Raw genomic sequence first — 22,483 nt, 5'->3', positions numbered from 1 at the left:
TAGAATGCTTTTAATAATTTTCTATTATTGTATATTTAAGATCAGCAGCGCTATAAGCGATAAGATGCATACGTTCATGATGATTCGTAAGCCCGTTCTGGTTTAGCAAAATTGTTGTAAATAGCGTATTGGTATTCTTTATTGACATTTTTTTGTATATCGTAAGAATAGCCTATCTCAATATACGATTTATTGTAACTATACTAAAGACTAGAATTAATGATTAATTTGATGGTATAGAATTAAACATTGTCTATGATGAAATGTTTTTAGGCTAGACAATGAGAAAATTGGCTAATATCAATATCCAAGATGGCTACTTCAAAAATTCTTATTTGGAGAATTTAAGTAATTTTATTCAAGGCCGAAATCGATCAGCAAGTATAAAGTACTAATCGTTTTTGAAAAAATATTTAAAAGTTTCAGTCAGTAGGATTATAATACATTATCATTACAATCTGAAGGTAAGAGATTGGCTTGATCTAATGGAGTCTTATTATTGTATTAGTTATGCAAGAAATAATGTGCTCTGATCGTAAATGGAAAATATACGTAGTTACCAAGAGAATAGTACAATATCTTGACTGCCATGATCACTACAGTAATTAAAAAAATAGTTCATAAATAGGCTATTATACTGTTAATAAATAGCGCAAATGTGTTAATATTCCCACAGGCTGTTCTGAGTATCAATAAACTAAAAACTTGATATAGTACTTATTGTACTAACGATGATTTCTTCAAAACAACAAGATATACTGTAAAAAAATTAACTTGCCATTCTGATCTGCTTTCATACAGATAATTTATATGATTAACACCTTGGCTACTAAAAAGAAGGGAATAATTGTATACCTAGTTATCACTTTAAAACGCTTAATGGTTCAATTATTTATACCCGTACCAGATGATAAAAATTTTTCGAATGAAATTAGGTGTACGTACTTACATTAAATACTAAAGTTACTATCCATTGTCTCTATATTTAGTAAGATTATCCATATTTCAATATTTCAATAATTATACTGATGACCATTTCAGGTATGTAATAAATCAAACATCCTTAGAATTGAATTTTTTGATATGAACTCTTATCTTAAAAGGTGAGAGAATTTATTGCCAACATACTATTATATATTATACAAGCCTCTACAGATTCAATGTTTGTTTTAACATTTGTAGAAATGAGTTGAAGGCGATTAAGTAAATGATTGATAATGGATAGTTTATGTAGAAAGAATTTTGATTATAATTAAATTCCTTATATAATAATAACATCACGAGCTACTCATAATAAGATTCTATATATATAAAAGTAAAATTTTTATTTAGTATTTAGTCTAAAACTAAAATTAGGTCTTGAATTTTGATCGAGGAAATTACTACATTTAGGTCAGTTTTCAATTCTTTGATAGAATACTAGCTTCAAGAAGGAAAAGCGATAGCAAACTTTACTGACCCTTGAAATAATTTTGAAATCTGGTTAATCTAATAACGGATGTTCATCTGTGAAATCTTCAAAGTCTGATCTTTTAATAGTAAACGCATTATGTATTTGTTACGGAGCATAGCACCGTACTTGCTAATTAAATAGATTTTGTTAGTGTTTAGCTAATTGATCATATTGGCAATTGATAATTGAAATAAAGAATATTAATAATGTCTATAAATCATGTAAATCTTATATTGTCAAGTTACTATGCGAGTACTACAAATTTAGCGGAAGGGTATAAAAGGACGAGCGAATGCTTAGTTCCTGAGTTCTTTATTAGATCGTGTACGAGAAGGTACTCGGCTACTCTATTAATAAAACTATGCTAATCTTTTAGAACAATCTTATCCTGTGTGACCGTAAGTAGTATAGAACTACCACACAGTAGATCTCCAGGTGTAGTGAAGCAAGGCATAAGTAATGTCTTAGTTTAGTATAGTAGTTCGCAACATAAGTTTGTGACGGTATTCCAATTGAGCTTTTCAAGCCATGTTACCTACTCATGAAATACTTCAATTTTGATTGTTTGATTTCTTAATATATGAAGATTTAATGTTAGCAGACGATGCACGTAATAGGGTTTTTCTATCTTGGTGTAGCAGACGTCCATGGTTGAATACGGTTAGAATGTAAAAGCCCGCAAAATCGCTTGCGTATAAAACTATTTGTCGTTGCATAGATAACTGGGTTAATAGCAGAATTACTGAAAATTAATATTACAGATATAATGTTCGCAAAAGTTGGACGATAAACTGGTACTACATCGCGGTTGATATAAGCAACACTTCGAATACCAATAATGACATAGGGCAACCAACAGACTAAGTTTGTTCCAATAATCATTGAAGTTGTGCGAATTGACTTTTTTAAGTTGCCACGGGCCAAATCTTGTGCTGATTTTTGATAAGCAATCATAAAAAATAATGATATAACATATAATAATAATAGATATAGTAATGGCTATAAATGCCATCATGATCCAATAGATGATATAATTTTCATGATAATTATGAAATGAAATAGCACAAACAACTAGAAGAAAATATCTGCCTAAGCCATATTGCTCTAAACCAAGTAACGGTATCGCTGCTAATATACAGGGAATAAACCATATACCAATTGTGGTTGCGGCACTTTAATTTACGCTAACGGATGACTGATAACCAAACGGATTAATAACTGCATTGCAACGATCAATGCTAACTGCAGATGTTGCTATCAGGGAAGCCATATAGAGAAAAACTAGAATGAAGCCTTGAATCTGGCAAAAAGCAAATCCAGGATCACCAATAATAGCTGCTATCATACCAAGTGGTAATCCTATTAAACCGTTAAGGAAATCGACGAAAGATAAGTTTAAAATGAGTAAATTGTTCATATTATGCAATGCTGGCGATTTTTAAATGAAAACTAAATTAAATAAATTACAAGTTATAGCTATTAGACTAATGAAAACTGAAAATATGATTAAGATGATAAATTTTGCATCGCTATGCCTAAAGCCAGGCCTTTCTGTCCGGGTAGTTATGTTGCCATCATATTCAGTTGGATACCAATTCCAACTGATTGTAATAGATGATAAGATTGTTGTCATCGCGGCGAAAATAGTGTTAAAGCTACGATTATTTTAACGCCAATGCTGCCACCAATTTTAGGATATACGTTTTTCTCTTAATGATAATGGACAGTTTTGCGATTCTGATTTTTATTTTAAGCAAGCCGTATCATGATTTAGTATTGCATATTAATCCCAAATGTAAATTAATCGTTTAGGCTAAAAATGATTTGTAGTAAATTGAAATAAAGATGAAATCATTTTCAATAAGATTGAAGGTTAATGTAACGCCTGGTTTTTGATATCCAAGTCAACTCTTAGAAATGCAATAAATATGTAATCGCTCAAGTATAAATAAATGCAAAACAATGAAGTTCAGTTTTCCTTCTCTTAAACAAGTAGAAATCTTCAAATTTTTTCGAAATTATGAGAATTATTAATTGATTTTGAATTTTAAGATATTTATATTGTATACTCGACAGGAAATTAGCTACTAACTTAATAATTTAGCTTTCATTCATTATAAATGGATTATTAAAGACAATAGCATATTTAAGCAGCTGTGAAAGATTTTAATTATCATTGAAAATTAAGTATTTTAAGAAAAGATAATATTATGTTCCTGTTATTAGCATAATAGTGCAATGCTAGGTTTAGTATTTGAAGAAAGGAGTTCATTTAAAATATGTTGACTGATTAACAATATCTATTCATGATATCTAAATCATTCATAATAGTTTTTGTTAATGTTGAAGATAATAAAAATATCATGTTAATAGCACTACTGATTATTTCAATGAGTCATTTTATAGATGGAAGGAATAATAATATAATTTACTTGCTTTGGCAATACTGTTAGGCCCAGACTATGTATAAATAATGTTATTGTTTTAATGAGTATTCCGTAATTGCATATGCTGTTCTTCATATCATAAGGTAGTTAACTTAATTAAAATGAAAATTTAGCGTTAAAAAGTTCTAGCTTGGTATTACTTAGAGTAACCTCAATGTCTCAAATATGTAAACTAGCTTTTAATTAAGCTTCTTGATGAAGATATTGGTTCAAGTTAAAAAATCTGATTAATGTCAATTTCTGTTCAACAATTTTAAAGAAACCACTACATTTTAATATAATTCCAGAACTTGAGATTATTGTTAGCAAGCCTGACCGCGTATCCAACAACGGTGTAGCGATTCAATTCAATTTGAGGATGTGTTCTATTGGTGTCGGAAATAATAATAAAAATATTTATTATATATAATTCTTACATCCCGTCGAGTTTGAAGAGCTTATTCACAGCTAAAATGTCTACTTGATGTTATTAAAAATAGAAAGTACAATATTAGTGTTTGACATAAACAGATCATAAATAATTAATAGATACTAGTACAAATTCAAGTCGCTTTGCTGACGGTTTACGATAATGTACTTATTTGTTAATAATTAACAGATAGGATTACCATTCGACATTATTTATATCCCGATAATAGTCAGGCACTACTATATTCACAGCTATGCTTGTAGAATATTACTTTTCAATAATGCATTCACGGATGAAGTGCTATATTAAGATTAGTTAATAGTCCAAAGCACATTATGATAACTAATGTACGGTGATGGACATACCAAGTTAAGATTAGCAGGTACTATAAGATATCTACATTGCGGTATAATGTCCATAGTACCGTGGCCAATTCTATACAAATCATTATAATGTGTCTAAGGATCGCTTGAGTATGCAAGCAAAGCTTGTTCTGTCGATAGCAACCGTTTTAAGAAAATGTAACAATCAAAATGGTTGTGTAGAAAACTCTATAAAGATTCTATGTTTATTCAATTTCTTCAGAATATTACATGAAATCAAAATTGAAAGGCCCAGTAGCTACCCTTAGCAATATAACGAATACTATTTCAATAATCAGTACTCTGCAGAAATTACTACCTTAGAGCTATTCATTTTACATGAAGAAATCTTGAGGTAAAAAGTACTGTAAGAATCTTATACTGACCTATTGAAATCAACCCATAATCAGAGTCATCTAACAGTAGTATAAATACTCCCGCGCTGCTCGTTTCAAGGGACTGTAGGTGGGATTACATTGATAGAGTAGAAGTTTGATTAGAAAGCGTTGCCTGAAACATTATATTTCGTGTCGATAATATCATAGCGGCAAATAAAAATGAATAAGTTATAAGTGATAAATATAAAAGAGCCTTAAGCCTATTCCTTTATTAATTCATATGTGTACACTCAAGGACAATATACATCCTCTATCTTGGTATTATAATCACTTAAAGGATAGATGCCTTCCCGTGCCTTTTTATATTCCATTTAGATAGATTATTTGTATACCCTTCTAGTTTATTTTATTGTTAGGATAGCCTTCTATTAGTTTTATCTTTTCGATTGCAAATATTCAATTAACTCTAGAGAATATTTTTTATCGGGTATATTTTATCTAATACTTACTACGATTGAAAATTTATGATTTACTTGCTACATGTCATGATTCCCGAGTCAGTTCAGAAGTTAGACGAAACAATTAAAATTTCTTAGTCCAGTAGTCTTATGACGGAACAGTAAAGATAATGGTCAATATACTATACGTTATTCATCGCCGTAAATTCTTTTCTTTCGTATGCTATAAATACATTGTCTCAAATTTACAGTTACTTTTAACTCTTGCACTGTATACAGACCTTGCTGTCATTTTGTCCACCAGTTTATTTTATTGATTATAATTTAATATATACGTATATCTTTGTTGGCGCACAATATGCTTTTAAAGTTATTTAGATTATTTAATATGGAAGTCATTGATTTCATGGTATTTATGATTAAATTTTGAGTCTATAGTAAGAGTATGCATTGATTAGATCACTCCTAAGAGATCATAGGTTATCGAAAATGACTGATTCTAGGTATAGAAAAATTGATATCTTTTATTTCATTTTGGATTAAATTTCATTGAGCCTTTGTCGCAACCTGCAGCATGGCTTCGATTTTTATTGTTTGTCTTCATTCGTAGTTATAAACTGTCGATAGTCTCTTAGTTTCAATTTTTTCATTGATACTTGCTTCACTTGCATATAACGTAAATTAGCTTCTAGTTTGAAATAAAACTGAGGATTCATGGTTTATCTTTATGAAGTGCGTAATCATCATCTTGTTTCGATTATGGCAAGTCGCTGCATAGTGTAGTAAATGAGACCTAATACTATACTAGCTCTAGTCTTTCTGATTCATTTCATGCTAACCTTAAGTTGCTGACAAAGTGCGATTTAAATTGTCAAATATAAGTAGCGATTTCTGTTGACAACGAGAACGTCTTACAAGCTGATTCTACAATGGAACATGTTGGGATAAATTTTTACTTGAGATATTTCTCAATTTCTAGGCCATAGCTGAACATATAGTATACTGGACGTTTAAATAGCTAAATAATAGTCGGTAGTTATGGTAATTTCCATCGAAATACCATCGACTATTTCATATTTCTTCCAAATACAGAGTATAGTTGGATTCGTGTATTAGTATCTTACGCTATTCCTGTTGCGATAATTTTTCGATGTAATTCGGCGCCACCTTTAGCGAATATCGATATTATATTTATTCAAATTTACCTTTAAATACCGTACATTATTTTAAAGATGTTTATTAAATGATGGATTGAAGTGTAGACAAGTGATATTCTCGTTTGTATGCAAAATAGTCGTTGCTCTTTCATTAACGAAATCAAGCCTTCCTATCAATACTTATTATTACATTCTTAGATATTGTCTCCAGAAATTCGTTCAGGAATTTATTTGCAAGTAGAAATTAGATTGTCTAGGGCTTGCATTTCGAAACTGGTAGCATCCACGGCAGCATAACTCATTTCTATGACGATAAAAGTGTGAGGAGTCTAAAATACCAGCCCAAGTAGCGAAATAATGACCGCAGAATAAATTATTTTAAGTACAATCCTTTCTTTTACTCAAATAAAATCTAATATTATGATTTATCATAGAAATTAAGGGAGAGAATAAGAGGAATGTAAAATTATTATCTTTCTCCCTATTTCATTTTAGTGGTGGTATTGTCATGCTATGTTTTAAACTGCAATTTTGCATGTCTTCATGATAAATGGGCCCAAAATAATGCACGCACACTGCACAACTTATAGGAAATTTATAAAATCAGACATGCCATATTGTATGCTTAGTTACCATCTTCAATATTCGAAGCGATTATCTGGTTTTTATATAAGTAATATATTAGATCCATGAAAAGCTCTAAATTCGAATAAAATAAAATATTCGATCGCGAAGGTTAATTAACTTTACGATGTATTCAATTATGTGATAGTATTCGGCACTTTCTCAAAGATCAGTGCTCTACCATATAGTACATTGCAGATTTCAGTCTATATAGGAATATGTTAGGTCGACTGAACTTTTGTTTTTGACTTGTGGCTGCGAATATTGCTCGTAAGTAAGTGGTTTTGTAGCTTTCACGAGTAAATTACGTTTGCCGTATTAGTTAAAATAATGTAAAGTAGCCCGACGTTTTGAACTTTGTCTGTGTGATTACAATCACGAAGGGCAGTTCAAGACCCAAGCTGTAGTAGTAGTTGACAATAGCAACATAAAAGAGTGGAGTACTTTACTTTATCCTTTGTCAGGAGAGTAGTCCATGACATCAAGCTGTCTTCGTTATGCAATGTCTGCTTCGATGCATTTTACTGATCGACCTCTTATGCTTATCATACAAGTCTCATGATGATTATCTATAGGATATACGGGTATAGGTATGATATGCATACAACCCTACGCAGGGTTGATAGGGATTTAATCTGAAACTCTGATGCTTATCATCATATGGAAGTATAAAATTAGTTTAGCAAAATTTATTATATTAATTTAAATAGTATTTTTAATAGTAAATATAGCTAAACGTTAGCAATAATAATTGCACGAAATATATCTACTTCGCCGTACAATTTTTCTACAGACTCGGGCTAGGTTATTACTACGTTTGCCGATAACATCTCTTATAATAGAATAATTTTAGATATTTCAGGTAGAAAATAATTCGAATAACAGTATCTGATAAATTACATATTGTAAGCAATGAAACTTATTTTTCATTCTTCTAAGCTTCTAAATTTCTTCTGCTTAAACAGAATATATTCATTAGTATCGAAGGTTATAAAAGTAGAACAATACCGACAGTGTTCATTTTCCATTTTAACGATATTTAGACTCAGGAATCTTTTGACTTATCTTACAGTATTTAGAAATTCCTGTGATAGATACCCTTTGAATGGCCATATGAGTATAGTGCATGGATATTCATAGGTTCCTTGCATTAAAAATTATATAGAGGATTATTATTAAGTACAAATTTCGTAATTATTTTGATGTGCTTCGCGAGAAGGTGTAATTCTAAAATATTGTAATTTCAGCTCATTATAATGGCAACGTTTGTTGAAAGTATGATAGTAATTTGGAGTAAAGAAATATGTGACATAGAATATCTTAACGCCGAATAAGAATAATGTAAGAAATATTTGATAGGGTTTGGTATAATTTGTATGGAACTGGTGTTGTAGAGTCTTATTTCGATTATTCAGTTTATCTGAGCTATTGCAAGTGTTTTTACAAGGAAGAGAATAGTGAATTCTTCTATTTATCTTTTCTATATTATTTTCACTTATCTTAAAATAACCCAAAATAAAATAAGGATACGTATAGGCATGAAGTAGCTATAATCACAAAGCAAAGACCAGACTCTATCCTTTTGCCTAGTTGATTTATTATTAATTAAGCTATCTATGTCAAATTTTTAGATTAATTTTGATACCGATCCAATTTCACAAGACCTGATAGCTGGGTAAAGTGTGATTGACTGCAGTATAGATCAGTGTTATGAAATAGCTTTTTAACAAGATAACATAATTTGTGATCGATAAGTCGAGTCCATAAATCACGCATTAGGGAAAATATCTGTTATATTAGGAATGTTAGCTCGATAGATATGGTTTAAGTACATCACAGTTTTTGATAAAAATGAACATTTTAAATTTCTCTTTATTGTACAGCAAGCCATGCAGCAATCAAAATACAGTTTCATAATGATTTATGAGTCTTAGCGAGTGTTACTAGCTTTTAAGTCTTCCAACAAATTAGATGCAAATCATTACATGTCACTGCATAATGAAGACAACAGCATTCACAAAGTTATATATCTATTAACTAATGTAAGATTATCAGATTACAGTACTCATGTGTCCATACGTCGAATATTCTCGAGTTAGTCCACAATCTACCATAAGCTAGTTACAATCATGGGATTTCAAACTGCTAGAAGATTATTCTTATTTTCATGATAAAACTGCTAATTTTTTGCTTTAATTCAAACTCTGCGACAAGGAAAAGTATAGTAAAAGTCTATTAGTAGCTACTAACTTAAACGCCCTTTTACTAAACGTTAAAATCATACAGCGAAGTACCGTAAAGATAGAACTTTTATTAGCATAGACTCGTCTACTACTTTTCACCTTACAACTCCAATGAAATGTTCACCTTTATATAGGAACTGTATAATCTGTAGGCAACAATAGTATTATTATTTATACCTTACTTTGAGAGATATCTCGAACTAAGACGTTCCTTACATAGCTTTTCTATCAGTAAACATTTTTAATCTCTTCCTCATACTTAATCTCAATCTAAGCATGTACTCGAATGTTATCTGATTCAACTACCAAAGCTAGAACTTAAATTACCTGACTACTATCTACACATAATAACAATCAATATCAAATATGCAATAAACTATCACAAACAACATCCACGTAGAAGCATGACTTATCTTGCCTAGTACTACAAATACAGATATTTTTTATATTAGCTACTACTGTACTTATTAAGCTATGCTAACGGTGAGGTAACACCGTATTATTTCTATAATGCTATCTGCCAAAAAGCCGGTTCTATATTGAAAGACAATACATCTAAATTATAAGCTGACTAAATAAGGGTAAGCAAACAAAATGCCCTCAAATAAACATTCCTACAGTTAGCAAAGTAAAAGGTAGAAGAACATACGGTACACGAAGTCTAGCGAGCGTGGATTCTACTAATCTTTACAATAACGTACCTCAACAATGTAACACTCAGGTTCTAACTTGATTCAGAAATTTTATTGCTTATGTTGCTAACTTGGCTAATATAATATTATTCCTACGATATCCCGGCTTTGTTCATAAAATTTTCATCTTATGACCAATTTGTTTATTTCAATTTAGATTTTGATTAATTACAGCGAGACTATAATACATAAGAGTTAGGTCAATTTCGATGTGAAAGGGTATGTAGGCAGTTATATTGCCGATGAACGGAAGCAAATTGAGGGCGTGACAAACTTCGAGATGTCAATTTACCTTAATTTAATTCAACTTAGTAAACTTTACTAAGATAAGATATAATACAGCATTTGAAAATAGAATATTTTATACTCACATATGGAAATTTAATATGGCTATATGAATGATTGTTATAGATAAGAATCGATCAAAACTATATCGCACACTAGCTACAGAAATTTGTCTTTTGCACGTATACTATGGGTCAGAATATCTGCATAGGCTGATCTGGTTGCAGTGTTTGCTGATAGTATAAGATACTTCGACTAAAGTTCTAACTACGTACAGTACCTACAATTAAGTTTATCACTTAACATTATCTTTGTTAACTTTCAGTGATAAATATCCAGTACGATCAAATAGTAATATGAATAGAGAAGAGATGTACTAGCGAATGGATCTGAAATGTATATCTATATCTCGATATACTGTTTAGTGAGCCACAAATTTAAAATTGTTATAATTGAAATTATAAAGCCTAATAAGACCATCATTTGAGTTTATACATTTTAATACAGTACCAATTTTATAAAGTACTGGGGCCAACTATTCTATCATTTGCGAAGAGTGCTTGTTTTTTTCTTACGGTTTCAAAATTTTTTAATTCATGGGTTGGCTGCATGGCCAGATTTGAGGTTTTAGAACTTCACAAATTATTTAAGATATGATACTAAATCATATACAGCTTTACTTTCTACATTGATTAAAAAATTTCTAACGAGGTTAGATTAACTTAACGTACTGAAACTTTTTATTCGGAAAGGCAACACAAATTTGCAATGTAAATCCTTCCTTTACTTGGAATAGAGCACTGTTTTGGACTTAGCTTTATCTTTTTCTTCCCAGGAAATATTAACAAAAGTAAGTTAAATCCATAAATAATATATTGCAATAATTTTTTTTATTGTAATAGTACGGTAAGTCTACTTTTAGGCCTCTCAATTTAGAAAATATGAAAAAGACTACGGTACCTTTACCAGCGTCCATTTAGTTTGACATCCTGGATACGAAACTCTAAATTTATCCTTTGGCTCCGGCCTTCTTTAATAAATTATAGCAATGTATAGTAAAGTCGTGATCCCTTAAAGTATGTTTCTTTCATACAGCAATAAATTTTAAATTATTTAAACTACCCTTGCTTTTCAGTTGTAAAGACTGTTGGAAGTACTTGTGAATATGATATATCAAGTACAATAATTAAAGATGAGCAATTTTTTCCGTAAGACTTTGCTTGTGTTCATGATATAATAAAGTTTAAGGCATCTATCTCTGAAATTTTAAGTCGAATGTAATATTAATCGGATTAGATTTTACTGTTGTAATGAAATGAAATGTGTAGAGATCAAGCTACGAAACTTTAACAAACTTTAATTCTACTTTCGTTGCACTCCGGTCGACTTAACGCTAATACTTTGACACCAAATAAAATTTGGGGAAATAACCGAACAACAATTTATTTCAAAACAAAAATGGAGAGAAGTATAAACCGAACAACCTTACAAATACTTAGCTTTAAGTATTATTAAAATAAATGACAGACTTAAAAACTGTCAACGACCAAACAACCTTTCAAAAAGAAGAACGTTTTAACTTACGACAATTCGACCCCGAAGGCCTTTTAAATTCAACAAGTTCTTCAAATAAAATCTTCTTCTACTCTCTCTCTAAATTTTCTAATTGCACTATCATTTATAGGCTTCGTAGAGCCGTCAGAGGTATTTAAAACTAAACATTTGCTAACCAATCGCTCTTAAGATCCGTTTTACAAAACTACTTTGCACCATTTAAGAAAACAAAAATCATTCAAAGTTCAGACACAATTTACCCTACGATTCCCTTACAAAACACTATAAAAGTAATAAGCTAACTATAAACCAAAATACATCAAACTTCATTTCTAACATAATTTCTATCATTAATACACTATAAAAAGCTAAAAATCAACCTTTAAACATCAAGATTTAGTCATAAAAACAACATTCTAACTATCTAACAATCAACACAACCTCTGCCAATTTCCATCTTATTTTCTATTTTCCTCACTAAATCTCCTAATGTGACTTCAAGTCACGTCATAAAATTCCAAAGTTTCAAATTCATAACAAAAAGTCCAAATCTCAAAAATCAACTCTTACGATATTTTTCATGAACAAAAATCCAAAAATTAAAACAGAAAGATTATAATTCAGACATAAATTAAAAATAAACCCGACCGGTTCCAAAACAGGAAAATTATATCGGACACAAACCCGACCGGTCCCAGAATCCGAAAACTATATCGGACACAAATCCGGAAAAATTCGCTTTTTATGAAGATCACAGTAATCGCTTATCAAAAAAAAATTTATATGACTACTACGACTACTTTTCTGACATTAGTACCGCTTAGTATTCGCGAGTATTGACAGTTGATGTTTTAGCGTCAGATTGTACTGTAACTGTACGAGTATAGACTACCTTACAGTACTTTATCGTCATGTTATAAATCCCCTTTCTCTAAGGATATGCGATTAGGGTTTTGCTACTAAGTCAAATTTCTTTACAATTTGAATAGACGATCAAACGCCCTTTCTTTAGATTAGGCATTTGCTTTATAGGGCTACTTCTATAGTAATCTATATAATACCTTGTAAAATAATGAAGAAGAAAAGATGGCGACATGATGATTTGGCAGGGTAAAACTTAAAGACACTATCACTTTCTAGGTATTTTGTATAGTAAAATAATACTAATTACATACTAAAAACTACAAAGGACTCTACTTTTAGTCCTTTTACAACACTGTGTTACTGATTATTTAGTAAGTTGAAGATTCGTCGCATGTAAAAATTAGGTTTTCTAAATAAAAGTAAGAAATGATATACATGTACATTGCAAATCATAGTCCTTTTTATCTATAACCAACTCTCCTGTGCTAGTTTCCAAATTCCTAAATTTAAGTACTAGAATGTATAAAAGTGTTTTAATTTTTCATTACAACTCAAAATTATTCCTCTAAATAGGAAAAAATTTTATTAAAACTTATAAATACACAATTTGATCAGGTCCCATAAAGATAATTTTCTTACATTATTTATATAATTCAGTTTATCGCTAATGTCATCTCTAACATAGAGGGGCAATTAAAATGTTGCTGTATTTAAGCTCCCGAAGAATGGCGGTAGCTAATTATACATTATCAATTAGGTGCTTAGCAAAGAATTTACATTTGGAAAAAATGAGGTTGGATAGATGGCTATCTTGCTGCTCTTATAAATTTCGAATGTTAACTACTGTAATCGATATTTCGGCAGCATTATCATATCCTGTAGCTTATATATAATATAGGCCATATAATATTTCTATGATCACATTTGAACTTTTTAGTGCTAATTTGATGGGTATAATTGCTGCGATAATATTTGTGACTACGCAATTGCAACTAGGCTGTTACTATAAGATTTCAAACCAACGATCTGAACTTAGGCCATATATACAAATATTACTAATATATTCAGTAGGTATTTCTGACTTTGCCGAAATTAATTTCGAATTTACTAATAATCTATTTTTAGAACTGCGTAAAAGTAGGAAGCAATGTCTTCTTTTGGATCGCTTCAAAATACAGTTGTAAGGAGAATTTTTTTAAGCCAAACTTGGCTTGACACAGGCAATTATTAAGGGGTTTGGCCAATACGACTAAAGCGAAATAATTTATAAAATTGCATTCTAATTGTACTATTTGTAATGCCATATATTAACGGATTAATAGCAGCATTACTTAAGATAAGCATAACTGCGATAACTTTAAACGTACTGGGAGTATAATTTACAACGCTACGGCGAAAAATATAGCTTTGTACACCATAAATCGTATATGGTAGCCAACAAATTAGACTACTGCCAACAATTAGTGCCGTTGTTCGAATTGACTTTTTCAATTTGTTGTTATGGGCTTGATTCTGCAGAGACTTTTGAAAGGCCACTTTAAAAATGATGCTGTAACTACATAAGATGATAACAATTGTCGCAGCGATAAATGCCATCATGATCCAATACACTAGATAGTTATCATCATAAAATTCAAAAGAAATTCCGCAGAATAATAAAAGATTATACTTACCTAAACCGTATCTCTCTAAACCCAACAATGGTAGCGTTGCTATGATAAATGGCAGACTCCAAATGTATATAGATGTCAACATACACTTTCGCTTACTTATATTGGAATCGTAGCCGTAAGAATTTACTACGGCAGTGCAACGATCGATACTTATTGCTGACGTTGCCGCTAGTGAAGCATCATATAGCACAAATAGAACAAACCCTTGCAGTTTGCATAGCTGAAGGCCTGAATAACCAACAATTGATGTTAAAACACTAACTGGTACAACGATCAAGCCATTAAGGAAATCGATTATAGATAGGTGAAATAATAACAAATTATTGGTATCGTGAAGTATTGGTGAACGATAAATTATAATCAAATTAAATAGATTGCTAAAAATTGCGAGAAGGCTAATTAAGAGAGATAAGCTGATTGATATGATAAATCTAGGATCATTGTAGCGAAGTCCTAGTCTTGAGATGTTTGTTGAAGCAGTATACAAATAGAATGGTTCCGTCATATTATTCATTGGGATATCTGTAAAGTTGATTACTTTAATAGTTGCCATCAATATTAATCTTGTTTTCGCTACAACTGATCTGATTTTACCTTTCCTAAATATTTGCGAAGTGAAAGTACTTTAAAGATTTAATAATATAGGTATCAAAAGAGAAAACGTTAGCGTAATTGACGACGTCAGGAATATTAGTATAGGTAAAACTGAATTCCTTTGCTATTTAATGTGAGCATGAGAAACCAGATGCGCTAGCTTTTGTTAAGGTTCTAATAATTAACTGCCTGATAAAACTTTCTTACAGAAAAAATGAAACGTTTGAGATTCTGTATACGTCGCTGTTTACAGGAAATTAAGCTAAAACGTTACGGTTATTTCATTTTTTATTGTAATGGATAGCTTGGAATAATTTTAATAAGGGAATTCCTCATTCTATTCATATAAGCATGACGGTGCAATAATTATAATTAATTTATTGAATAACAATTAAAAGAATTCAAGGAATAAATATTTCGATCATTGGAAGATCTGTAGACGTTTACTAGTTATCCTTAAGTGAAATAATTTACCTTTAATTATTTATTCCATTAAATATAATATGGCAGATTTTAAAGCCTAAGTTATCCACATATCTCGATTTTAATAATAAATAAATAATCTTTAATACCTATTTACGAGCATATGTATAGAAGTATAAACCTTAAGAAAATATATGAATATTACGGTAGTCATTAAATTAAATTTAAAATTCCATCTAGAAAACTGCATAAATCAAGAATACCAGCTTTGTTCGTTTACTTATAGTTAAAATTGATTTTGTACGTTTTAGTGTGTGATAAAAATCGGTCAAGAAAATTCCAAAGTTGTAGAAAATTAGAAGTTCATTAGATCTAATACAAAGACTAACTACTCTCAGCTCTACACTAAACGAATACAAGTATTGAAAGATTTCTAAAAAAATAATCAGATAATCTAATGTCTCCTGCTTTTATACTCTCTGCAGCCTTCGTAACTACAATCAGCATTGCAGCATTCTCCTGTATTTTACACATATTCTGCTTATTATTAGTTACAATATTTCACAGTAAGCCATCATTAATCAAATATGAAAATGATTACAGTATTTTTGTAGACATTATTCCTGCTACTCAAAGTGTAATGAACTAAGCATATCCTAATTTACGATTTACAATTCTATTTCCACCTCTAACCTTATTAGTAGCTCAACATCATACTGTATATAGCCATCTGAACTCTAGCATTGAGTCGATCCTTACAGTCTACAAATGTGAGCTACTAAATATATCATAAAATAAATATAGAAAAGACACTACTGCATATCGTATTAAATATGGCTAATAGTCTACAATCACAATACTAAGTTACTTTACAGAGTGACATTTCCTAAAATTTAAAAATTATTAATATACACTGAGTAATGAAAACTATAATGAAGAGATCCAGTTGCAATTCTTGGGTTCCCTCTCATAATGTCTTAACGTAGAATTAATATATTACCTTAAATTAATCTATAGGTTATTTACTTACAGCTGCTAAATTATGATGGTACAAAGTTACGTATTTTAGGTCTTCGTGTATGGAAAATGTACTATGCTATTTTTATATGGCTAATAGTCCGGCAAGCAATTTGATATAGGCGTACTGTCTATAATATTTCTAATAATACGTAATTATTCTCTTGTTCGTTTCATAAATAAGTTAAGTTATAAGTTGGTTATGGTTCTATTTTAAGAATAAAATGAATTTAATAACCTTTACAGCTTTCATTCTGGCATGCAACTAAATAGACTAAAGTGCTGATCATTGACGTCAAAAAGATTATAGAATATAATCAGATATAAATTAGAATATTATTTTCTAGTTTATTTCATGACTAGGTTAAGTTAGCAATTAATTTTTATTGCGTTGATATTATGGTATTTACTACTGATGCAATGACTAATGTTAGCCTTAATTGTCAAGATATAGGTTGACTCCATATTTATTGTAATTATTTAAATTTAGTAATTTTACTAAATATGCGTGCATAAAAGAACCAGAAATTAAGGCTCGGCAAGCCAAGTACGAGGCAGAAGAGTTAGCGAAGTGTTATCCTTTAGATATAATTTTGTTGCTCACTGGTGACATATCGCTATTAATTTAGTTGTTTTTAGTTACTCGCTGGTAACTTCTGTTTCCTATCTAAGAAATTGAATGCATACCAAGATCTAAAGTCTATTATATTATTGACTACTACATCCTAATAATTAAGGTACTATTTTAGAGGAAAGTAAATCTGATAACATGTACTGCTTTCACTCTGGCATGCTACTAAATAGACTGTAGTATCATTAGTATTAATCAAGTTTTTGTGGTTACTTTAACATTAAGTCTTTTCAGTTTTAGTAAATGCGATTTAGGGACTCTTATAAAGTACATTCCCCAGACGTTAGCGAGAGCGATATATTTCATCTTGCTTTCGTATAGCCAGCTTCTGTATTCTTTAGAGAGAACAGATCGTAAAACTATTGATTTACTCTTTCAGAGAGCTTCATACGTCAGTGTTTGTTTTCACCCTAGTATTTCAATTTACTTAAATTTGACTTCCGTTGGAGAAGGAGATTTATTACAGGTGAGTAATTTTTGACCTCACATACAAGAACATTTCACTACTGCTTCATTAATTTAGTTTTTGATAGCCTAATCACTTTAAATATAATTTCCTATCAACAGATGCTCTTAAGAGGTGATTAATTGCAAATTTTGCTCATCTGAGAGTCGTAATTTAACGAATTTCAATAAAGGATGGTTCAATTCAAATTCGTCCTCGAATAAAGCAGGAATCATTAATGTACTCAAATTTGTGTACTTTTGCACTTATCGTAGAATACAAACTTATATATTAATGTACAATCATAAATAAGCTAACATTTATGTCTCGACCTCATTAAAGTTTGTTGACAGAGTTCAGCCACTATTGCATGAAATTGCTGCTCTAATTAACCTACATTAGATATTACTATTAATTTTAGTGATGTATAATTTATTGTACTCTTGTGGTCATAATCATAAAGAAGGATCAATTTAGATCTATCTATAGCTAGAACCTTATAATTTTAGGTTATTTGATAGACAAGATGTTACGTGCGTAAAACTAGCCAAAGACTTTGTTCAATTGCAGTTTTAATAGACGAGAGCCTTCACTCCAATTTGAGCAGTGCTTATTTTATTCCAAAAGTAAGCCGCCTTCAATTTCATGCAATTAATCGTACACTGTCATAAAAGCATATCAAGGTATTATAAATATATGTATAGAGATAAAAATTGACGAAACATGTACTCGCATTTTCGAAGAAATAAATATTCAGGATTAAAAATGGGTGATGTGCATAACATAAACTTAATAATTAAAGTGCGAGTTGATTATAGAGCGTCTATATTAATTGGATAACTTCATACTAGCTATCTTATGTTAAATTAAATACGCTTATTTATCTTAAGCTGTCACTTAATTTTGTTTATGCTAACGTTGAAATATTCAACTAAAGGACTAAATGAAGGTAAATTGACGTATAAAATGAAAATTAAATTATTCATCGTAAGTAGTAATACACATGAATGTGCAAATTTTATTAGTGTTGTTGTATCATTTATTTTACATCGTTAATGTCAGTGTAATAATGTTTAAGATGCAAGTTGATTATTTATCATTCATTGAGACTCGAATTTTTCAACTTACATTTTAAATCGGATGGGTGATGACTAAATCTTCACAGACAAACATCAGCTTCCTAGCATTGTTTGGATTATTACGGAATAACAATCGTTATGATAAAAATTTCGCCAGTAATTGTGACTATAATTATATGATTATCATCCTGTTTCATAACGATTTATTACTCGTATGAATTTAAAAATTCTTGGAAATTAGGAGCAATGCAATATTTTATTTTATAAGGATTATAATATAAATGTATTTATAATTTTCGAACTACCTTAAAAAATCTCTGAAGCCTTATCTTTAAACTTTTGATTCCGTGATGTGAAACAAATTGGAACATTATTGTTACATTTATTGGGCAAGTATTAACACAAATAAAAATTAAATTTTGCTATTTTATACTTTTTTAAACAGTAAGGATGAATTTACGTTTGATTTTATTTTGCTAAAGCCAAAACACATTGGTTTACATGCTAATTTTGATACAAATTAAACTAAGCTAGTCTTCTGTTTTTGGAAAGATTTCATAGTACAGATTAATGGAATATTATAATATAAGTATATGCACCCAAAGCACTTTAAATATCGCCATCATCATGTTCTTCCAAATAATTAATTTTAAGTATTATAAGTGAAGAAATAAAAAAAAAAACAGAATTGAAACTATCAACAACCAAAAAACCGAACAAAAAGAAGAAAGTTTTAACATACAATACTTCGACCTCGAAGGTCTTAGAAATTAAACTGGTTCTTCAGAAAAATCTTCTTTTACTCTCTACTCTAAATTTTCTGATTTCACTATCATTTACAGGCCTCGCAGAGCCCTCAGTGGTATTTAAAAGTAAACTTTTATTAACTAGTCACTATTAAGATCCATTTTAGAAAACTACTTTGCTCAACTTAAGAAAACGAAAATGATTCAAACTTCAGACACAATTCATCTTATGATTCCCTGACAAAACACTATAAAACTAATAAAGTAACTATAAAATACATCAAGCTTCCCTTCTAACATAATTCTTAATCGCTATTACGTTATAAAAGTCTAAAATTTACCTTTAAATATCAAGATTTAGTCATAAAATAACAGTTTAATTACATAAGGATCAACATAATCTATTCCATTTGCTATCTTATTTTCTATTTTCTCAACTAAACTTTCCTAATCTAACTTTCATGTCATGTCGTAAAATTCCAAAGTTTCAAATTTACAACAAAAAGTTCAAATTTCAAAAAATCAACTCCCACAACATTTTCCAAAAATTAAAAATTAAAATCCAAAATTTATATCTGATACAGATCCGACCGGTTCCGGAATCTGAATCCGAAAAAATTCAAATTTTATAAAGATCACATAATCGCTAGTCAAAAAATGTTACATGACAACTAAGACTACTTTTCTGACATTAGTATTGACAGTTGATGTTTTAGAATGAAGTTGTGCAGTAGCTGTACGATTATAGCCTAGATTGCAGTACTTTAATGTCAGGTTCTAATTCCCCTTTCTATATGGAAAGAGCTTTGTTACTAAGTCAAATTCAATTACAATTCTAATAGACTATCAAACATCCTTTCTTTAGATTAGGCGATTGCTCTTAGGTTATTCCTATAGTAATCTATACAGAGCCTTGTAAAGTAATGAAGAGGGAAAGATAGCAACTTCGCAATTTGGTCGGGTAAAACTTCAAGATACTTTCATTTTCAAGGTATTTTCTATAGTAAAGTAATATTAGTTTTATACTAATAGCTATAAAGGACTCTGCTTTTTTTGTCCTTTGCTACAATCACCTTAGTATTTCCTTTATTATTGGCATCTGCTTTCTGTCTATACATTGTAGTGATTAGCTTAACTATCTTAAGCCCAAAATCCCTACATTTGATATAAATTTTAAATTTTAATACATGAATAAAGTGTGGCTAGGTTTCATAAAAATTTTTTCTATTATCTACTATTGTACACGAGATATCTAGATAAATATTTTGGTATGATATGATTCATGGTATCCTCCTTAAATGTTAATATAAGCGGGAATATTGGTGACTGGCATGCACAGTTTATTACTTTAATTTACGTAATTGATATGCATCTATATTACTAACATAAATGCAATGATGATAGGGGCATGTACTACCTACTAGATGTAAACAAATTGAACTTTTTCTTAAAATTACTAAAAAATATCTCTGTGGACACCTTTTCTAAAATAATATTTATTGCAAAATTCTGTAGATATTGGCTAACAAATTCATTTGAAGAATTAAAGCAAGCATGATTAATAGCTGCCGCGTTCAATTGATAGCAACAATTAACTAATGCATGGCTAGGAATTCTAAAAGTGCAATAGGCAAGTAAATGTAAATTGCTTACTAATAAATATCTACAAAACAAACTATATTCACGAATTTTGCTTTTACATGATGCTCTATTTAAACGTAAATATAAAAATTGACATTTTACCGGTGTTCCATAATAGTTAACATAAAAGTTATAATCAACTATTGAAATAAGGAGTAATAAATATATCGTCCTTCGACTACAATTTTCAAACTAATTATTGACGAAGTAATTTTTTATACTAACCTTCACATCATTCTCAGATAGTCAGCGATTATTAGTAATTATTAGACCTTGCAAGAGAAGCACTTTCAATCTATCTAAAAAAGAGTCAAAATTTATGGGTAATATCTCAAACTATGAATATTGAATCATGTAAATAATATAATTAATGTTCAACGAGATTTTCATGTTTTACAAAATACTTCTTCAGTTGTGAAGCCATATATTAATTAAATGATCAAGTTATCCATACTAATAGGATATGAAAAATATGACTATCATAAACTACTCTCTGTGGCAAGAGAACATAAACCAAAGTCTTAAAGTAACCTAGTGCAATGATTTCAGCTAATTGTAGTAGTATATGTAATAATTTAGCTTAATTTTGCTAAGATACCCTAAGGTTGCTGACACTTTGAACCAAGATAGAGATTAGGGGAACAACACCAGTTTATTTAATATATTTTACTTTATAAATTAAAAAGCCGTTTAAGTGAGTCTTGCAATAGGTATAACATTATACTGTCTGACACAATCCTTCCACTATCATCTACACTAATTTGGATATTACTTGCAAGTCCTACTCTAAATTCTTAAATCATCTTACAATACATTACTAAATAAAGAAATATTCTATGAAGGAGAATACTAAATATTAACCTTCATTACATATAGTAGGTGGTTAAAAGAATTAGATAGCGCACTTGCAATTTTCTAGTATAAGACACCTTATGTCACCTTATGTAAACGCTATCATACCCTTACAGACTTCACTCGATAAGTATTTGTATCATATTAGAAGTTTACTCTATATTAAAAAAGAATTTGAGATAGATAAAGGTCATTTAAGGGCTACAAAACCCTTTTATGACACTCGTAAATTTTTAGCTAATAGTTTAAAGCTTGGAAAACTTCAGCAAGTTACGAATAAATATCAGTACTTTATTTTTAAATGTGAAGATAAATGAGCAAAGAGCAAATTGTGATGTTAGAAAAAGTACAATATACCGATAGATATATATGTTATACACAAATAAATGCACCATGTAAATGGAAATGTAGAAATCACGTATGAAATATATCTGGTATATTTTATTTGTGTTTATGATAAGAAAAATGTACTGAACTAAAATGTGAAGAAAGTGCA

At 29.9% G+C, this 22,483-nt stretch overlaps 1 protein-coding gene across 1 annotated transcript in view; it reads right to left on the bottom strand.

The window, feature by feature from the left end:
- Positions 1 to 2,077: 2,077 nt before the first annotated feature.
- The window catches only part of TRIADDRAFT_29682 (uncharacterized protein), a gene marked incomplete at both ends in the record, with an annotated part of 21,653 nt that continues 1,247 nt past the window's right edge, over positions 2,078 to 22,483 (bottom strand). Inside the window, one exon of the mRNA XM_002115427.1 lies at positions 2,078 to 2,452. Coding sequence (XP_002115463.1) covers positions 2,078 to 2,452 — 375 coding nt within the window. The remainder of the gene's footprint in view (positions 2,453 to 22,483) is intronic.

This window comes from Trichoplax adhaerens, genomic scaffold, assembly GCF_000150275.1.
Source record: "Trichoplax adhaerens TRIADscaffold_11 genomic scaffold, whole genome shotgun sequence".
Taxonomy (NCBI): domain Eukaryota; kingdom Metazoa; phylum Placozoa; class Uniplacotomia; order Trichoplacea; family Trichoplacidae; genus Trichoplax; species Trichoplax adhaerens.
This window is presented reverse-complemented; position numbering and strand designations above follow the sequence as displayed.